The 18506-nt window shown below is 47.8% G+C and overlaps 1 protein-coding gene across 2 annotated transcripts in view; it reads left to right on the top strand.

The window, feature by feature from the left end:
* Positions 1–18506, top strand: part of UBASH3B (ubiquitin associated and SH3 domain containing B) — a 140851-nt gene that overhangs the window by 87949 nt on the left and 34396 nt on the right. Inside the window, exons 2-3 of one of the 2 annotated variants that reach the window (XM_039217696.1) lie at positions 17052–17105; positions 17670–17856. In XM_039217696.1, the coding sequence (XP_039073627.1) occupies positions 17052–17105; positions 17670–17856 (241 nt within the window). Of the gene's footprint in view, positions 1–17051; positions 17110–17669; positions 17857–18506 lie in introns of both variants that reach the window. The other variant, XM_039217697.1, reaches the window with a different exon arrangement.

The following is an 18506-nucleotide window of genomic DNA, read 5'->3' as shown; positions in this document are numbered from 1 at the left end:
ACTTGAAAGTGGCTGCTTTGTGGCGGCTTTATAGTTGGCTATTGTAGGAGTGACCTGGGCTTTGGTTTCCGGTGTCAGTTCCCACCAAGGACTCTCTCAGGACCTGCACCCTCTCTCGTGATCAGCCTGCACCTGGCACCTCTGCTTTATCCCTTTATCCTTTATGCCTTGTAAGGTGGGTGTTTTTTTTTTTAATCTTTATTTATTTTTGAGAGTGAGAGGTGGAGCAGACACAGATCCGAAGCAGGCTCCAGGCTCCAAGCTCAGAGCCCGATGTAGGGCTTGAACTCCCGAACCATGAGATCATGACCTGAGCCAAAGTCTGCCGCTTAAGCAGCTGAGCCACCCAGGCGCCCCTGCCTGGTGAGGTTAAGCACACAGCCCAGCCATCCCAGCATCTTTGCCCGGTGGCTAGAGTAGTATCCACAGCACATACAGGCTGTTAGAACTGGAAGAGCCCCTGCCATCCATCTAATAAGTCTCTGCATTTTTCCATGGTCGCTGGAGAGTCAGGGGACTTGCTCAGGGGCACACGGTGACAGAGCAAGAACTCTAATGCTGAGCTCTGTCCTTCCCCCCAGAATCTGCACAACAGACCATCCAGAGGTGGGGGAACATCTAGGTGATGGTGGAGAGAGGGGTACATGACAAGGATTTGTCCTTGTTCCAAGTCCTGGGTTCTATGTTAAGCTCTGCACCAACTCACCATGACCGCTAAGAAGCCATTTTTCTTCTCTACACCTCAGTTCCCTGCTCTATAAAACTGGTGAAGTTCAGACAGCATGATTTGTCCCCCTTCCCAGTCCAATAGGAAACATCGCCAGTGAAGCCACAAAGCTCTTCAGCATATTTCATGAAGTTCATTACCCACTATCACCCCCAACTGCAGATCGCTATTGTGGAAAAACAAAATTCCACTGAGTAAATTAAAAGATCTAATCATGGGGCACCTGGGTGACTTTGTCTCAGGTCATGATCTCACGGTTTGTGGGTTCAAGCCCCACGTTGGACTCCGTGCTGACAGTGCTGCTTCAGAGTCTGTGTCTCTGGAGTTGCTTCAGATTCTGTGTCTCCCTCTCTCTGCTCCTCCCCTGCTTGTGCGCTCTCTCTCTCACTCTCAAAAATAAATAAACATTTAAAAAATAATTTAAAAAACTAAATGAGAGACTCAGATAACTTTAGGTAGCAGTTGACCCTTCAATGGAAAGAGTCGGAACATTTGATACCTTTCTTTTTTTAAAGACAAATAAAGATCAGGCTATGGGTCGAGGGAAGCAACTAGGGTTATAGAGTGGGGCTGCCCCTGGTGATGGTCTGGTACCTCGGGGGCTTTGCCAACTGTGTTCAGAAGAGCCTACAAGGACAACAAGAATCATTCTGCCAAGAAGGGCATGCCCTCCACAGGTGAATAATACCAAAGTGGTTCTCAGCCCAGAGCTCCTTATCTTTCCCTCCCACCCAGAGCAGAGGTTATCAGACAGGAGGGAGGCGAGCCACTCGGGGTCCTCTTCTGAGCTGGGGACAGTCATTTCAGCCTTTGTCAACTGAGGCTCGAGGTACTATGATTCTAAGACTGGTTTATATGTAGAAAAAAGAAAACAGACCAAAAGGCACTGTTGTTAATCTGTGGTTAAAGACAACCCTGGTCTAAACGTAGGCAGCTTAGTGATAATCTGCTTTTGGGTTCTTGACTCACTGGTTGAATTTGATTGTCGGTTTCCTGGGTTTGGAGATAATCGCAGGAATTGTCTGCAACCAAACATTGCGATGCCCCTCTCTCGCTGTCACCACCGAGGGTGCTGGACACAGGAAACGGGCGTTCCTGCGTGACTCGTGAGCTGGTTAGGGAAGAGCGTCGGTTAATGAGGATGGAAGGAATCGGGCCCGGCATTCGGGCCAAAGCAATACCATGTGTTGGCATAAGAGGACTCAAGGCTGACTGCATTCGGGGCTGCCATTTGAAGGTGGCAGGAAGAATGAACTGTGTGAAACATTCGTCTGCGCTTTCAGCCTTGAAACCTATGCAGTTATGCACAGATGAGTCAGGTCTCCTTGGTGCTCCAGACACGCCAGGCGATGTCTCAGTAACTGGAACCAGTGACTAGATTAGATTCTGGCATGTTCAGAAGCTGAAGCCCTAATGACTGTCCTTGGCTTTAAAAAATACCTCAAACGGGGCGCCTGGGTGGCTTAGTCGGTTAAGCGTCCGACTTTCGCTTGGGTCACGATCTCGCGGTTCGTGGGTTCGAGCCCCGCGTTGGGCTCTGTGCTGACTGCCAGCTCAGAGCCCGGAGCCTGTTTCAGAGTCTGTGTCTCCCTCTCTCTCTGACCCTCCCCTGCTCACGCTGTCTCTCTCTCTCTCCTAGAAATAAATAAAAATATTAAAAAAAAAAATACCTCAAACACCTGCCCTGAAGCTAGAGAAGGTGTTGTCATGGGAGCAAAGGAGCCTAGGCCAGTTCCGGACACATCGTCTTTTCTGGCGCCTCCTCCTTTCCCTGCCTCATGCCCCCCGCACACCTGTCATTTCCAGTGTCTAGTCCCTAGAGCCCAGGGAAGGGGGCATGGTTGGCTCTTTGCACGCTCCCCCTGCCCTCACATCATGGGTGGTTCTAAGCCATTCTCAAAGGTTGTAGCGCCCCAGTGTGGAGGGCTGAGGTAGGATCTGGGGCAACCAGGGGTGGAGGAAGTCAAAGAGGGGAGTGGGACCTGGGTCAGGAGGGGGAGGATCCAGGCAGCAGACCTGACTGTGGAGCCCAAGGCAAGCTGAGAGGTTTCTTATATGTGTATCATAATGGGATCATGGGAATGGCACCCAGCACCTTGGTTGTATTCTTTTGGACAGGAGCGGGTCTTGGGTCTCATCCACACACTATGGGAGGGGGTTATACAAAGGAGCAAATTGCAGAAGGCAGAGATTGCTAGAGCCTATCTGCCATGTGGGATATCCGTACCTTTAACATCTTCATGCAGTTTATGCTTTTAAAAATAAAAAAATGTATGTAGGAGCACCTGGGTGACTCAGTCGGTTGAGTGTCCCAGTTCAGTTCAGGTCATGCTCTTGTGGTTTGTGAGTTCAAGCCCCATACTGGGCTCACTGTTATCAGTGTGGAACCCGCTTTGGATCCTCTGCCCCTCCCTTGTTCATACTCTTCTCTTGTTCTCTCAAAAATAAATACATTTGGGGGGCACCTGGGTGGCTCAGTAGGTTGGGTATCTGACTTTGGCCCAGGTCATCATCTCGCAATTCATGAGTTCGACCCCCACGTCGGGCTCTGTGCTGACAGCTCAGAGCCCGGAGCCTGCTTCAGATTCTGTGTCTCCCTCTCTCTCTGCTCCTCCCCTGCTTGTGCTCTATCTCCCTCTCAAAAATAAATGAACATTAAAAAATTTTTTTTAATAAATACATTTTTTAAAATGTATTTATAACCTACTCTGTGCCAAATACTATAACAGCCGTTGGGCTACGAAGAAAATAAGAAATGGTCTCTGCTTCAAGTAGCTCACAGTCGACTGTGGAAGACAGATGCTTAAGTAGAATGTGGAAGGTGCCATGATATAGTTATGTCCAGGGTGTTTTGGGCCAGACCAGTCAAAGACCACTTCCTGGAGGAGATGACACCTATATAAGGTGTTAAGGGTTAGTAAGCAGTAGCCAGGTACCTGACAGTAGAATTGGCCTTGCAGGAAAAGGAACAAACAGGAGAAAGGTTTAAGTGTGAGACAAGAGTTGGGGAACAGAGTGCTTGAGGGTGAAGTAGAATCCGTGAAGGGCTTGGTGTGTGTGGTAAGTAGTTTATACGTGTTCTTGGAGATGAAGATCTTTAAGAATTGAACAGCAATGACTTCTACTGGATCCCGTATGGCAGCAGGTGTCTACAGTAGCCAATCCACTTTGCTCTGAGTCCCTGCACCCTTACTGGCTCCTCTCTCTGCGCCTTCACATGGCATATATAACTGTATTGATCCTTGCTTCATTCGGTGAACTCCGTGAGTGCCCACTTCTCTTGCTAGCTTGCATTTTTGTCTCCACAAATATCTTGAAATAAGGGGTCAGCAGAATGAGATTTGACCTGGAAGAGATTGGCACTCTCTCCTCCATGCCTGCGGCACATGTAAGACTCAGTGGTAAGCCTTTGTCTTACGTTCTCCTTCAAAGTGCACCCAAGAATCCTGTGATGATAATCCATCCTCCTGGTAGAATTCTTCAAATCCAGGTCTCACTGTTGTTTCCCTACACATACTCAGTTTGAAACTGACCTCATTCAATGGAGGGAGAGACAAGGAGTGGATGGGGGTGTGCGGACAGGCATGTGAGTCTGAAAATAAGACCTGTTCTGACCTTACTTCATGGGAATTTGTTGGAAGCAAAGCTCAAATGAAGTCAGAAGATGGAGTTCTGGTTGGGCCTTGGTACTGATGTGCTGGGTAACTGTGAACCAGCTATTGATCGGAATCTTCCGCAAAAAGGTTAGATTACATCACTGTGAAATAACTTAATGGTTATTGGACATCAGGGTTTGTTTTTTTAAAATTTGTTTTAATGTTTATTTTTGAGAGAGACAGAGCATGAGTGCAGGGGCAGAGAGAGATGGAGACACAGAATCCAAAGCAGACTTCAGGCTCTGAGCTGTCAGCACAGAGCCCAACGTGGGGCTTGAACTCACAAACTGTGAGATCATGACCTGAAATTGGAAGCTTAACCGACTGAGCCATCCAGGCACCTTAAATGTTTATTTATTTTTGAAGAAGAGACAGACAGAGTGTGAGCAGGGGAGGGTCAGAGAGGGAGACACAGAATTCGAAGCAGGCTCCAGGCTCTGAGCTCACGAACTATGAAATCATGACCTGAGCTGAAGTTGGATGCTTAACTGACTGAGCCACCCAGGCACCCCTGGACATCAGTTTTTAATATGCACATGTGCCAATTGGCAATTGTAATTGTATGATCATTTATTTTGCAAACATCTGTCAATATCAAACCCTGTGGATGCAGCTAAGGTATTTGGGGGTGGGGGAGGAATTAACAAAATCAGAGTCCCTACTCTTGATAACTGTATTTTGGATTTTCTGTCCTGACTATTCTGAGCCCTGCCTCTGCCACTGACAACACTTATGGTTTCTTTCTTCCAGGAAATGTGAATACCTCGCATATAGCTGTTCACTTAGTGTTAGCCTAAGCACATACAAGGAAGCAGTCTGTGAAAGAAATTAAATATTATGTTCTTATAAAAAATTAAATGCGACCTGTTTTGATCCCAGAACTGTCACTACCTGAATGCCTTAAACAATGTCCTTAATCTTCCTACACCATAGTTTCATCATGTTTAAACTGGAGGCAGTAATACCCACCTCACCAAATGGGCTTCTGGATCAAGTAAGACACCTATAAATTGCACAGCACATTCTAGGCACTCCATTTATGTTCACTTCTTTCTCTTTCCAAATATCCATCCATCTGGGTTTTTAAAAAATATTTATGTATTTATTTTTGAGGGAGAGAGGGAGTGTACCAGTGGGGGAAGGGCAGAGAGAGAGCGAGAGAGAGAGAGAGAGCGAGAGAGAGAGAGACACGGGATCCCTAGCGGACTCCACACTCTGAGCTGTCAGCAGAGAGTTTGATGCAGGGCTCGAACCCACAAACTGCAAGATCACGACCTGAGCCACCCAGGTGCCCCTCCATCCATTTGTGAAGTGGTCCTATGATAAGCTCCCTTATGGGTAAGGGCCACGTTTTCCTATTTTTGTGTTCACAGGCCTGAATGTGGTATCTGGCAACAGATCTTGCCACCATACGTGCTTGTTGAAAGAATGTTGAATTGAATGAACAAATGCATGAACCGTCAGGTGTTGGGTTTTATAGAAACGTTCCTATGAAAGACTGTCACCGTGCCTCACCTCACCACCATCCAGAAACAGCAGCTGCTGCTGGAGCTGACATCCATCCTCTCAGGAGGACAAGTGGCCCAGTGGCTGAGCACACACTTGAATACCATGCCTTCCTTTTTTAGCAGAGGGACCAGACCAAGTCCACGGTCCCACTAAACCTCACTTTCCTCAGCGGCTCAGTTAGGGAGGCGATGGCCCCAACCTCACAGAGTTGAGTAAGGACCCAGTGAGCTCATTTATATTTACAATGTGTAGTGCGGTGCCTGGCGTCTAGTACACACTCAGTACCTGGTAGCTAATACACTGCTTATGTGGAGAGGCACAAAATGGTGACTGTGACAATGGCTCGCTCTGGTCTATGTGCTTGCCCCTGACCCACCAGTGTTGAAATAGAGCCTCTTATGTAGCTTTGAGTTGAAACCATTTCAGAAGCACTAAATACCATCCATGTTTAAGTATTTTTAGCTGATTCTACGGGGCTTAGGGAGAAAGGTAGTAGAAATGGGAGAAGAAAAAGATGCCCTCAGCAACCTGAAATGACTCCTCATTTTCATCTGCTTTACCCAGATTTGGGGGGATGGGGGTCGTAAAGGAATGGGGCTGCACCCTCTCTGTGTTTGAAATCCCACTTGCCAATTGTTGGAGCACAGATCTGTCCTGTTGCTTCGCCCCCTGAGGCCCCCAGGTGACCTCTAAGCTCCAGACTAGGAGAAGGGGGTCAGAGGCCCAGTCACAGCTCCACCCTATGCCCCTGTATGAGCTGAACACACCTTTTCACCTCTCTGTTGTCTCCTTTTCTTTTTCTGTGAATGAAAATCATGGGGCACCCAGTGGCTCAGTAGTTGGTTGAGCATCCGACTCTTGATTTCGGCTCAGGTCATGATCTCACAGTTCGTGGGATCGAGCCCCATGTCCGGCTCCATGCTGACAGCATAGAGACTGCTTGGGATTCTCTCCCTCTCTCTCTGCTCCTTCCCTGCATGAAGCTCATACGTGTGCATGCACTCTCTCTCTCTCAAAAAATAAGCTTAAAAAAAATAACAACAATGATTAGCCTATTTCTCAGAGCTGTTAGGAGGATGCTTGAGTGATTACATAAAAGTCTTAAAAGCTTCTTTATTACCATGGCACTGGTACTACACACCATTTTTATCAGTAAGCCCCATCCTTTTCCTGGGCACACCCTATGTTGGGCACATCTGGAAGCACTTCTGCACTGGGCAGCCAGCCTGAGAGGCATCGGGGGCCGCCCGTGGCTCTAGATTCACCTCCTGCCATCCACAGTGCCCCACAGGGATACACCCTCTTTTATACGGTGGACACCTTTGCCTTCAGCCAGCTGGACTTTCCTCTGCAGGGACTCAGAGACTTCACACAACAGACACTGCCTCTACAGGGGTGCCTCATTTCCCCGGTTTTCTAAAGAACCCATAACCTAAAAACAGAACCTTCTGGACTGAATACAGAGACTTGCCACCTGAAATGTGAAACCGAGCCAGGCACAGCTAGATAGGGCACTAACCTACACTCCATTCTCAGGTATGTCTTAGGAGAGGAAATGGGTAGGAACACATACAGAAATGGTAAAGTCCTGGAGAGGGGGCTGGTCATAAAAATAGAAATCATGGCCGTGTTTACCATGCACCTGTTATTGGCAGGGGACTGTGCCGAGCATAGCTTACTATATATATATATATATACACTTACTATATAACGTTCATGATACGTTCAGTCTGTCTCTGGGATCATTGGGTCCCTTGCTGGCTGTGTGTCCTCAGGCAGAACAGTGGCAACTTCTGATCCTGTTTCTTGGGGAATAACTATGGTTCATCATGTACAGTGGATTGAACTTTTGAAACTTTGATCTCGTTCTCTTAGGAAGTACTTCAGGCAGAGAGAGAAGAGTGGGTCTCTGCAGCCCCACAGGGAACACTAGTGACTTAGGATCTTAGAGGAAGAAGGGGAACGCCGGCCAGCCTCTCCCCAGTGCATGATGATCGTTGACCCCTGCCCCCCGCCCAGATCTGCCCCTCCTCTCCTTGGATAACTTCGGTGGGTGAAAACTGCCCCCTCTACTGCTCAGAGCCTCTCAGGGACTCCCAGCTTCTCTCCTGAGCCCACCTGAAGTCCCCTGCTGGCCTCCCCTGCCTCCTGGGTGGTGTCCCCCTCTCCGGTAGACTTCCTCCACAATAGTCACACATCACTGGCCCATTTCCCCGTAGCACCCTTTCTTGTGTTATTGCCGTATCTGGAAAGCTTTCCTTTCGCCTCAGATCCCATACATTACTTCGAGACCATGCTTGATGGTTTTAGGACATTTTTAGCAGAGAATGACTCCAGTTCTTCGGATGCCCAGTCTTGAAATATTCCCATTAGCACGGAACTTACACGTATTCTGGGAAAATTGGCAAAGTCGTTAGATACTGTGCATAGGTGTATGTGCAGGTGTTATTTTTAAGTGCCTAGCAGATGCCGGACGCTGTGCCGAGCTCTTTAGATACAGGATCTCATACTGCTAGGGATTGCCATTCTACCTTGCAAGGTGTAGGTACTGCTATCCCCACTTAAGAGACTGGGAAAATTAATATTCAGATAATTAACTTGTCCATAGTCCCACAGCTAGTAAGCCCCCAAGAATGTGTTCTTTTTATACTACAAGCACGCCACTTGGGTCTGTCAACAAACTCTTTGGTTTTGGGGGAAGGCACGGTATTGTCCAGATCCTAGGAGACTTATAACAGAGGCAGAAAACAATGTGTTTTATGATGTCACCACCCAGGGTCTAATGGCTGTTTTCCCAATCACAAGCTGCAGAGAGGCCAGGGTTGGCAAGAACAAACCAAGGCCTCTCCATCTGGGCTGCTGGGCCCTGCCACATAAACACATTGGGGAACCTAAGTGGCATTTTCCCTGCTAACCACCCCCTGAGGAGAGCTGCTTAATGGGCTCTTGATGGGTTGGAAAAGAGAGTCTTGTTAATAGAAGAGAAAGAGGGGTGTCACTGCAGGTTGGGTTTCTTCAACTAGAAGGCCTCCTTAAAGCTCCCCAATAGCTCAGCAATTCCCCCTCCCCCGCCTTCTCTGATGAGCCTTCTAAAAGAGCCCACAGCATTTTCCTTCCTGTTGGCCAGCCCTTTGGTGGTAGCGTCCCCAGCCCCCTGGCAGGCTTGCTATCGCATTGATTGTTAGATGTACAGCTCTCAAACAGGCCCCAGCAGCTGAAAGCCTGGGCCATTAGCCCCAGCTAACTGAAAGGGTTCACCGCCAGGAGACTGATTCTGAAATTGGGTCTCTATGATCAATATATCTTCCTCCATTAGGTTCATTTCCTCCAAAGGAAATGGGTAGGGCCATTATGGTTTATGTTTATTGACAGGCCACTCCACTGGCCTTCTTCAACTTCACAGGGAGGAGGTGGAGCCTTTGGAGATGAGGTTGTTCATCAGAACTGCCCAGCCTCATGCAAGGCTCCCTGACCGGCCTTAGTACCACAAAATAGCTGGGATTCCTGGGGCAAAAGTGACAGAATATGTTATTTTGTTATGTAGGAAAGAGCGGTCAACCCTACCAGGTACAGAAAAGGTGGCCTGAGTCTGGGCACAGTTGGAAAGAGTCTGGACACATGGAAAGAACTCTCCGAGCACAGGGGCCAATACTTTCTATAATCAAGAGACATTGTGGAATACCCTTAAGACTTATGAGAACAGGAAAGATTCCTTAAAAGGTGCAACCTTGGAGGAAGTACAGCCTTGTCTAGTCATGAGAAAGAATGGACCAGCCAGTCTCGAGATCCTTTGCAACCACAGAATCATGGTTTATTATTTATGGTTGCTTCTAAGGACCTCGTAACACTTTATAGAAGTCACACCTTTCTTTCCCAAACTCCCTGAGTGGGTATTCATCACTTTCTCTTTGAAGATGAAAAACTAAAGCATCAAGTTGGGATGTAACTAACATTGGGGAAAGAGCACCTGAAAACCTGTGCCCATGTCTCAACTCCTGCAAGGACCCACTGGGGCCACAGCATTTGGTCAGTCCTTGATTTTACTTCCGCCAAGAGGGTTGGGCTAAAATAATCACCTCTGCCCCCTCCTTGGCCTGTGTGGGTCTTAGCTGCTACTCAGATGTTCCCCCAACTTTCATTTGGCTTCTGACCATCAGTTGTCGTTGGGACCAAATCTGTATGGATCTTATTGGCCACTGGTAGCTGAGAGGGTACTTAAGTCAGAAAATGAAGTATCGATTAATGGGCAGTGATGGATGACAAGAGCTGTATGTGAGTTCAGGGTATCAAGTTGGTTGCTCTGTAAGCATCTCCCATCCTTGGCCCCTAGAGTGTCCAGACTCATGTCTGCTCCATATTCTGTGTCCATCCCATCCTCACACCTTTCTGCTCTGCATGTGGACGATACCTCTTTGCTGGATCAACCAAACCCAACAGAAGAGAAAACAGAAGCAGGCTGATTATAGTTTGAGGCAGAAGCAAACCTTTACCAGAGGAGAAGGCCAGAATCTGAGAGGAGTGGGTATTAAGCAATAGCCCAAGAAACAAGTCATTTCTGATGCATAGAGAAAAGATATTAAGGTAGGGGGATCTTCTCCTTTATAGATTAGCAGGGGTTTGGGGAAGGGATTTTTTTTTTTAGTCATAAAAGCTTTCTTCATGTCTAGACTTGCTCCTTCAAAAAATAGGTTTGGTTTGACTCACTTTTATGTGGAGGAAAAGAGGGAAGACTCTGCTGATTGAGCTGAGGTAAATGCACAAGAAGACAGATGCTAATATTCTCAGCATCTCCACCTCCCTCTTCTACCAAGAAACCCCCTTCCAACCTGGAAGGCAGGGGCAGATGCCCACGGCCATTCCCAACCAGCAGGGTAGGGGCCACTCCACCCTGGGCTTCCAGAGAAGAGGAATTTTGGAGGCAGTTTGCAGAAATGCTTCCCAGGGCCCTAGGCTCAGGGCGTCAGCTATTCAGTATACTTCTTTCACTGATTCAGAGCTCAGCCACAGCCTGTGGAAGCAGCCCCTGGATTGGGAAACCACAGAGATGACCGAACAGCTGGCCTATCAGGCGAGAGCTGCCCAGTTCCAGGGAGGCTCCTTAACAACACTGCTTTCACCATTTTTCATGCGGGTTTAAAGCCTGTGAAGCACCCAGTGCCTGGAAGGCCTCCAGTCATTATTGACTACTTTTCTCCTGCTGGGCCAACCTATAGATACAGAGTCACCTGCTTGGCTCTATTCTCAGGATAGCCGTCAGCCTCAGGCAAGTCGTTAAGCCACCTCAAATTCTCTGCTGAAGGTCTGCACTGTGCAAGACATTCTCCACACAGCACAATAAAAGCCTCTGATATTTCTACTTAAAACCACACTACAAAACAGTGTCTATTTTTCAAATATACCCTAAAAGAATCCCTCAATATTGTTTAGGGGGACCAGTGGTCCCTTGATAGGACTGGACTCTCTGACCAGGAAAAATAGAAGCTAGGTTCTCCCTAAGTTTGCTCGCTCCCCAGTCTATTGCAGATCATTAAACTAATTCTGAGGAAAGAGAATAAGGTATCTGGTTAATTAGGTCATCGTTTAATTGAATTCAAAGTATTAGATGTGGAAAATTTAAGAACCGGTATCCTGGAGGTTGAAAACATTTTTATTTTAACCCTACAGCTAGCATTAAATATTTCTAATGTTTGAGATTATCTTAGCTAATGAAGGAACGATAGAATTTTCATTGCATGGGGAGTTTCATCCACTTGGAGGATTATAGACGTGACCTCCTGTCTTCTCTTTTCCTACATAATGAAGTTTTCGGTCACAGGGAACCAATGTAAGAGCATATACAATCTGTAGGCCACAAGATGTGCTGACCAGCAATGCAAAGCCAAGGACAGAACAACTTCACGTAATTGGAAAGCTCCGCTTCATTGAATCAAGCTCTTACTACTTTGAGGGAATATACTTCCTTTTCTAGTAGTATATATGTTGCTTATTGTTTTATTGTGAGCTGTCCTCTGCCTACCTTTCCAGCTTCTTGAACCTTCTTTCAGATCTACCATTTTGCTCTAGTGTCCCCAAGCTAGTTTCCCTGAATTCTTTGCCTTCATACCTTAGCTCCTATCATTCTCTCCATGTCAAATGCCCTTCTCTTTTTCTGTAACCAGCTCTTGCGGTACCTCTAAGATCATTCTTTTAGGACATATTCCCAAACTTTTCTGACAACACTCCTGTACCATCTCAGTAATAAATACCTCATAGTTCTTTTTCTTTAGCTGTTGGATCCAAACAACATAATGAGTATTTATCCTCTAACAACTTAAGAGCCATGTGAAAAATACACAGAACTGAAAGAAAGGGTTTAAAAAATTTTTTTAGTATTTATTTTTGAGTGGGGGTGGGGGTGCAGAGAGAGCGGGAGACGCAGAATCTGAAGTAGGCTGTCAGCTTCAACACCATCTGTCAGCACAGAGCCTGACTCGGGGCTTGAACTCATGGACTGTGAGATCATGACCTAAGCCGAAGTGGGATGTCTAACTAACTGAGCCACCCAGGTGCCCTGAAGAAAAGTATTTTTAATTCACTCTGAAATGACCACAACTCCTTATTAATGGTGTGTGTGTGTATGTGTGTGTGTATTGGGCATGACACACCTGTTCAAACTTAGAATCAGGTTGGACACTGCCACTCGTTTCCTGCTCCACATTGGTTTTCCCTGGGTACTTCCTATTACAGCAGTTACCAAAGTTCCAGCTTCACAAAGAAATGACATCAAGAGGAATGCAACACAATTGAATCGTGAAACTCCCTCTCTCATGTTAGTGGCTTACGGGATGTCCAACAGATGATGAGGCTGGCTGTGTTTCCCTCAAAAATATAGAAGATCCCGTGGCACCTCTTATAGTTTGCTGTGGGGTCCCCACCTCAGGTAGCTTGGCGTACAGTTTAAGCACCCCAGTCCCAGAAACCCCCGTTCCTCTGCTCTGTAAGCCCAGTGATAATACAGTGCCTGACATGTGGCTGGTGTTTGGCTGAGGGTGGCTGCAGAGGAGACCGGCCGGGGGGACCAGAACAGTCCAGTCCAGTCCAAAACCTGTGCTTCCGAGAGGGAGCAGGAGTCATCCTGGGACACGGGGCTGGCCTGAATCCACACAGTCAGGCCTCAACCCAACCGCAGGACCCAGAGGCAAGGGTCTTCCCAAAAGGACCCTGACAAAGCTTTATTGAGCGGAGCTTTCTGATCTCAACCATTGGTTTTGTTTTCGGTTTTCATTTGGTTTCCTGGTAAGAGTTGCTGGGGAAGGAAGCGAAGGAGGGAGGAAAGAAAGGAAGGGAGGAGACAGGGAGGAAAGAATGCCCTTTGTCTTAGGCAAACCGGAAAGGGATATTTCCTTTTCAACCTCTTTTAAGACTTGAGGCCCTCTCTGTGACCCTGGTGGTGGCAGGGTCGAGCGGTGGCCCTTGGGCCAGACGGAGCTGGAACCTAAAATCCAGGAGAGCTGAGGGCAGACGGTGAGAGGGATCCCAGGCTGAGTGAAGCAAGGCCATCGGTGGAGTCTGCTGGTTCCTCCCATCTGAGCCAATGCCCTCGCAGATGCTTGCCTGAGTTTCCAGCGAGCCATCGTTTTGATTTGATTGGTGGTCTTCTTCCCCACCATGAGTAGGACAGCAGAGTTTGCATTGTTTTGTTGTTGTTGTTGTTTGGGTTTTTTTTTGGTTTTTGTTTTGTTTCTTCCCACCTTCTGCTAAGAATGAACCCTAGACATAACAGGGAAGGTTAGGACACGGATCAGAGGTGAAATTTGTGCTCTCCGGTAACAGAACTGCAACATTTCCCATGTCCCACCAAGTCCAATCACAAAGGTCTCATCTGAATAATCGGCTGCTATAATCCAACGGCTGGAGCACTCGCCTTTTAAAGTTTAAACCCTGCCTTGATCTGCCCGGGGTTCTCCGACAGTCTGCCAACTTCTGAGTCACCCCGAGGGTAGCAGCTGTTCAGGCTCAGCCTGGTGTTTGGGGTCCTTACCACACACCCCACTGTTCTTGGCATTGGCCCCACTGATGGGCCGTGGAGGTGGGAGCTCTATGGCAACAGTCTTTCTGCGGCAGGGGGGTGGGGAGGAGATGTGCCGTACCACTCCCCGTGTTCAGTCTGTTCTGTGGGCAGAGTGCTGGGAACAGACTCAACCCAAACCGTTGTCAGCCTGGCGGTGCAGGAAGGAGCAGCAGAACCCTGCCTATGGCTCGTGACCCTGGGGAAGTGGGGATTTTACTCCTGTCGCCCAGAGAATCCCATGTCTCTGCTTTAGATCAGTAATGGCTTTCTGGAAACTTTCTCCCCACCGCTACCAAAAAAATAAACAAATAAACAAACAAAAAAAACAAGGTATCTCACTTTCACACCTTGCTTCCAGAAAGTTCTTTTTTTTAATGTTTATTTTTGAGAGACAGTGTGAGCAGGGGAGGGGCAGAGAGAGAGAGGGAGACACAGAGTTGGAAGCAGGCTCCAGGCTCTGAGCTGTCAGCACAGAGCCTGATGTGGGGCTCGAACTTACAAACAGTGAGATTCATGACCTTAGCTGAAGTCGGACACTTAACCGACTGAGCCACATAGGCGCCCCTCCAGAAACTTCTTTCAGGTATCCAGCGTGAGCCCTTTGTGCTCTAGCCAAAGCTGATTTTACTTTGGCTCTCGCTAGAGAAGGTACATCAGATACGAGAACCATCCATAAAATTGAAGATTTCTCAGACTTGTCTTCCTCAGAAAGAAGAATTTGGGTTTTCTTAACCTTTCATCAGAGCCCTGTCACCCAAACCTTTCATTATCTTTCTCGATTATATCTTCGAGCCCTCCCCAAAAACTGTTTTTTGAGTTACGGGGACCATAACTTAATTAGATCTTTCATTTCCAGAGGATACTCCTGGTGCTTAAGGAAAAATGAATTAAATTGCAGTCAGATATATTTCACTGGAGGAAGGGCCTGGGGAAAAAAAAAAAAAGAACTTGGATCCTTTATATAAATAGGACATTGTATCACAAATGAGTTTTTTCTTTTCCTGGTTCTTTGCAACAATGGGTCTTTTTTTGGCAAATTTAATTCCTCAGAGATTCTAACCTAAAAGACCATGATTTGCATTCTTTAGTGGGTACGTGGCTTATGCATCCAAAAAGAAAAAAAACAAGGTATAAGATGTGTGCCTCTAATAAGTGGGCACCATGGCAGCAATTAAGCACCTTAAGGTGTGGGGAGAGGGAGTCCCTGTGTTTCCAGCCTTTTTTTTTTTTTAATGTTTTTTTTTTGTGTTTTTTTTTTTTTGTTTTTTTTNTTTTTATTTCTAGGAGAGAGAGAGAGCGAGAGAGCATGAGCAGGGGAGGGTCAGAGAGAGAGGGAGTCACAGACTGAAACAGGCTCCAGGCTCTGAGCTGGCAGTCAGCACAGAGCCCGATGCGGGGCTCAAACCCACGAACCGCAAGATCGTGACCTAAGCGAAAGTCTGGGACTAAGCCACCCAGGCTCCCCTCCAGCCTTTTCTGCACCAGCTTCTGTTCTGAGGGGTTCAGATGGGTCTGTCTGGCTTGCTTCTGTAATGCTGTTATACTTAGCTGTGTAGATGTCTTAATCCTGATCATACTGTGTTCGTGCTCAGAATTTCATGCAGGAGAAGGTGTTTAATTGATCTTTGGGCTGTGGCCACTGCTAGGGCCAGGCTGCTTTGAGCATATTACGTTACATCATGACCTTGCAGTTTGTGGGTTCAAGCCCCGCATCGGGCTCTGTGTTGACACCTAGTTCAGAGCCTGGAGCCTGCTTCAGATTCTGTGTCTCCCTCTCTCTCTGACCCTCCCTTGCTCACGCTGTCTCTCTCTCTGTCAGAAATAAATAAAAAACATTAAAAAAAAAAAAAACTCCCCTCACCTGAGATCCCCCTGGGTAAGAAAGAACCTGAATCTGTAGCATATAAGGGATGGGAATGGCCATTTATTGATCACCTCCATGGGGTCAGACAAGAGTTCAAGGGTCCTTATGTACACACCTATGGAACAGATATACTAAGCGGCCACCACCACAACCACCCCACCCACCCACCACTGCCCAGAGGAGTCTACACTATTCAGATCCCACTCAAAATGTCACTTCCTCTGTGAAGACTTCCCTGACCCCGCAGCCCAAGTTCAGTGTCCCTGTCCTATGTTCTTAGGGCTTTCCATGCCTTCCCTTCATTGCACTCACCACCAATGTAATTATCTGTCAAGGTTTTCATGCCAGCTCCGCCCAAAGCTCCATGAGGGTTGGGACCGTAGTTTTGTCTGTCACTGTATTCTTAGATCCTAGCACAGTGCTGACAAAACAGTAGCACTTTAGGATGTATTTCTCAGCAAACAGAAGTATGAATGCAGAACGAATGGATGGATGGCAAAGCTGGATACAAACACAGAACTATCTGGCTCTTAGAGACCTGAGATTTGAGACACTCTCACTTGCGTGCTTGTGCACAGGGCCACACTGCTGTCACCTTCCTGTGACACCGCCCCCTCCAGTAATAGAGCTTTGACTCCAGCAGGGGGAGTAATGGAGGCACAGCTCTGGCCACACTCTTAACCTGTTTGTCCCCAGAGGCGTCTAAAATAGTGGGGAGATAAAAGATCTAGCCTGAGGCTGTGGGTGCTGGCCGGAGGTGGGCAGGAGGAGTCACTGAACTGGACCAAAGGGAATGTCCTTGTGGGTTTCAGCCCCAGCTTCTACCATGCTTTGCCAAGGGTCTGCAAATAAAAAAGCACTTGGGGGTGGGGGTGGGAGGGGGGGATCTGGGTCAGTAAGAGTGGGTGAAAAGGAAGGAGGGGATGGACCAAGACATGCAACCTTTAGGGAAGCAAAAAGAAAATTCTAATGTGGAAACTGCTGAAAATAGACTGCAGGGCTGTCGGGCCACATGCAAATCCAGTGCTAATTACATGGAAATTAATTACAAGCCCTAATTTCCATGCGCCTTGCTTTGACCCTGGTGGGGGGAGGGGGTCCTGCTGCAGGTGTCTCGTCACCCCCACCCCCATACACCATTGAGGAGGTTCTGATGTCGCCTCCTTCACACTCTCACCACAGCAGTGAGAAAAGCTGATAGGAGGCTAAAAATACTAACAATAGAAATTTGATTTCTTCTTCCAGACAAAAAGCCTTGGCATCCACAGGAGGGAGAAGTGTTCAGGCAGCATGTGACTGGTTGGTATGAAATAAATAAATAGAGAAAATAGCATATAATTAACTCTAAGTGTATGTGGATGAGCAGAGATGTGCAGCCTCTCTCTAATGGACTGGGGGGGGGGGGGCGCGGGGGAGTCAAAAGACCGTGTGACAAGCCATGTGACACGTGACATGTTTATCAAGCCTATTGCCTCCTGGGTCTTGGCTGCAGGGCATGCTTCTCCTTAAAGCTGTTTAAAGAACTTCAAAGCATTTCCAAGATAGAGCCCCTAACACAATATCTGCGCCCCTTCCACTCACTGAAAGATACACCTAAAGTGTATGGGTGCTTCCTGAATCAATTTCAAAAGCAAACAAACAAAACCAAAACACCTTACAGGACATCACTGCTCAGGGCAGACTCCTGTCTAGAGGCACTCGGGTTTCATCCTAGGAATGGATTTTTCAAGCACAAAAACACAAACCTGTCCCCTCGCCGTGCCTGGGGCATGGAGCCTTTGGAGGGCGGATCTGTCTCTTTGGGTTTTCCTTCCCTTCCATTGTTCTCCAGCAGGGGCTCCTTGGCTCCCTTCTCTCTGGCAGGTTGTTCTCCCACGTCGGGGACCCCTTCCTGGATGACCCCCTGCCCCGGGAGTACGTCCTCTACCTCCGACCCACCGGCCCCTTAGCACAGAAGCTCTCCGACTTTTGGCAACAGTCGAAGCAGATCTGCGGGAAGAACAAGGCCCACAACATCTTCCCCCACATCACCCTCTGCCAGTTCTTCATGGTGAGCCACAGACCCCACCCTCAGCTCCCCAGCCCCTGCCCCCGGGAGCCTGGCTGCCGCACCCCAGCCAGCACCTTGTGACCTGGAGTCAGAGTCAGGAGTCCCCCACGGAGCTTGCAGAAAGAGTCACGGACTCCTAGGCTTGGATGGACCTTCAAGGAATGTGTAGGGTCCTAGCTCCTCTTTGTGATATCTGTCGGGGCCCAGGAGCACCCCGGGTTGGATGCACCATCGCGATGACTGCTGTTCCTTGGGACTCTAGGGACAAGCCTGACCCACTGAGTCAGGACTTGGACCGGCAGCCACAACAGTGAAACTAAAGCAGTCCCACCCTTGACCACGGTAAGAGTAGAAATTAGAGAGCTGGGAACAAGAAATGTGCTCTACAGACACAAGAGGTGACTTTAGCCTCACAGACCCTCTTGTCCACAAGTTTTGTCTCACCAGGTACTTCTAGAGACAGCAGAGATATCTGTGACCCGCCGTAGTTACCTAATCTGTAATCCTGGCTATCACAGAGCTTACTTAAGGACTACATTAAATCCCCCTCGGTATAATAAATATAAATACTTCTCATCTACTTGAGATCTCTGGGGAGATGGGAGCAGAATTGGCTTATCCAGGTATATTCACGATGAGGCAGAATGGTA

The sequence above is a fragment of the Hyaena hyaena genome, unplaced genomic scaffold (genome assembly GCF_003009895.1).
Source record: "Hyaena hyaena isolate Hyena2069 unplaced genomic scaffold, ASM300989v1 scaffold_708, whole genome shotgun sequence".
NCBI classification, from domain to species: domain Eukaryota; kingdom Metazoa; phylum Chordata; class Mammalia; order Carnivora; family Hyaenidae; genus Hyaena; species Hyaena hyaena.
Note: the sequence above shows the minus strand (reverse complement) of the source record. Positions and strands in the feature narration are given on the sequence as shown.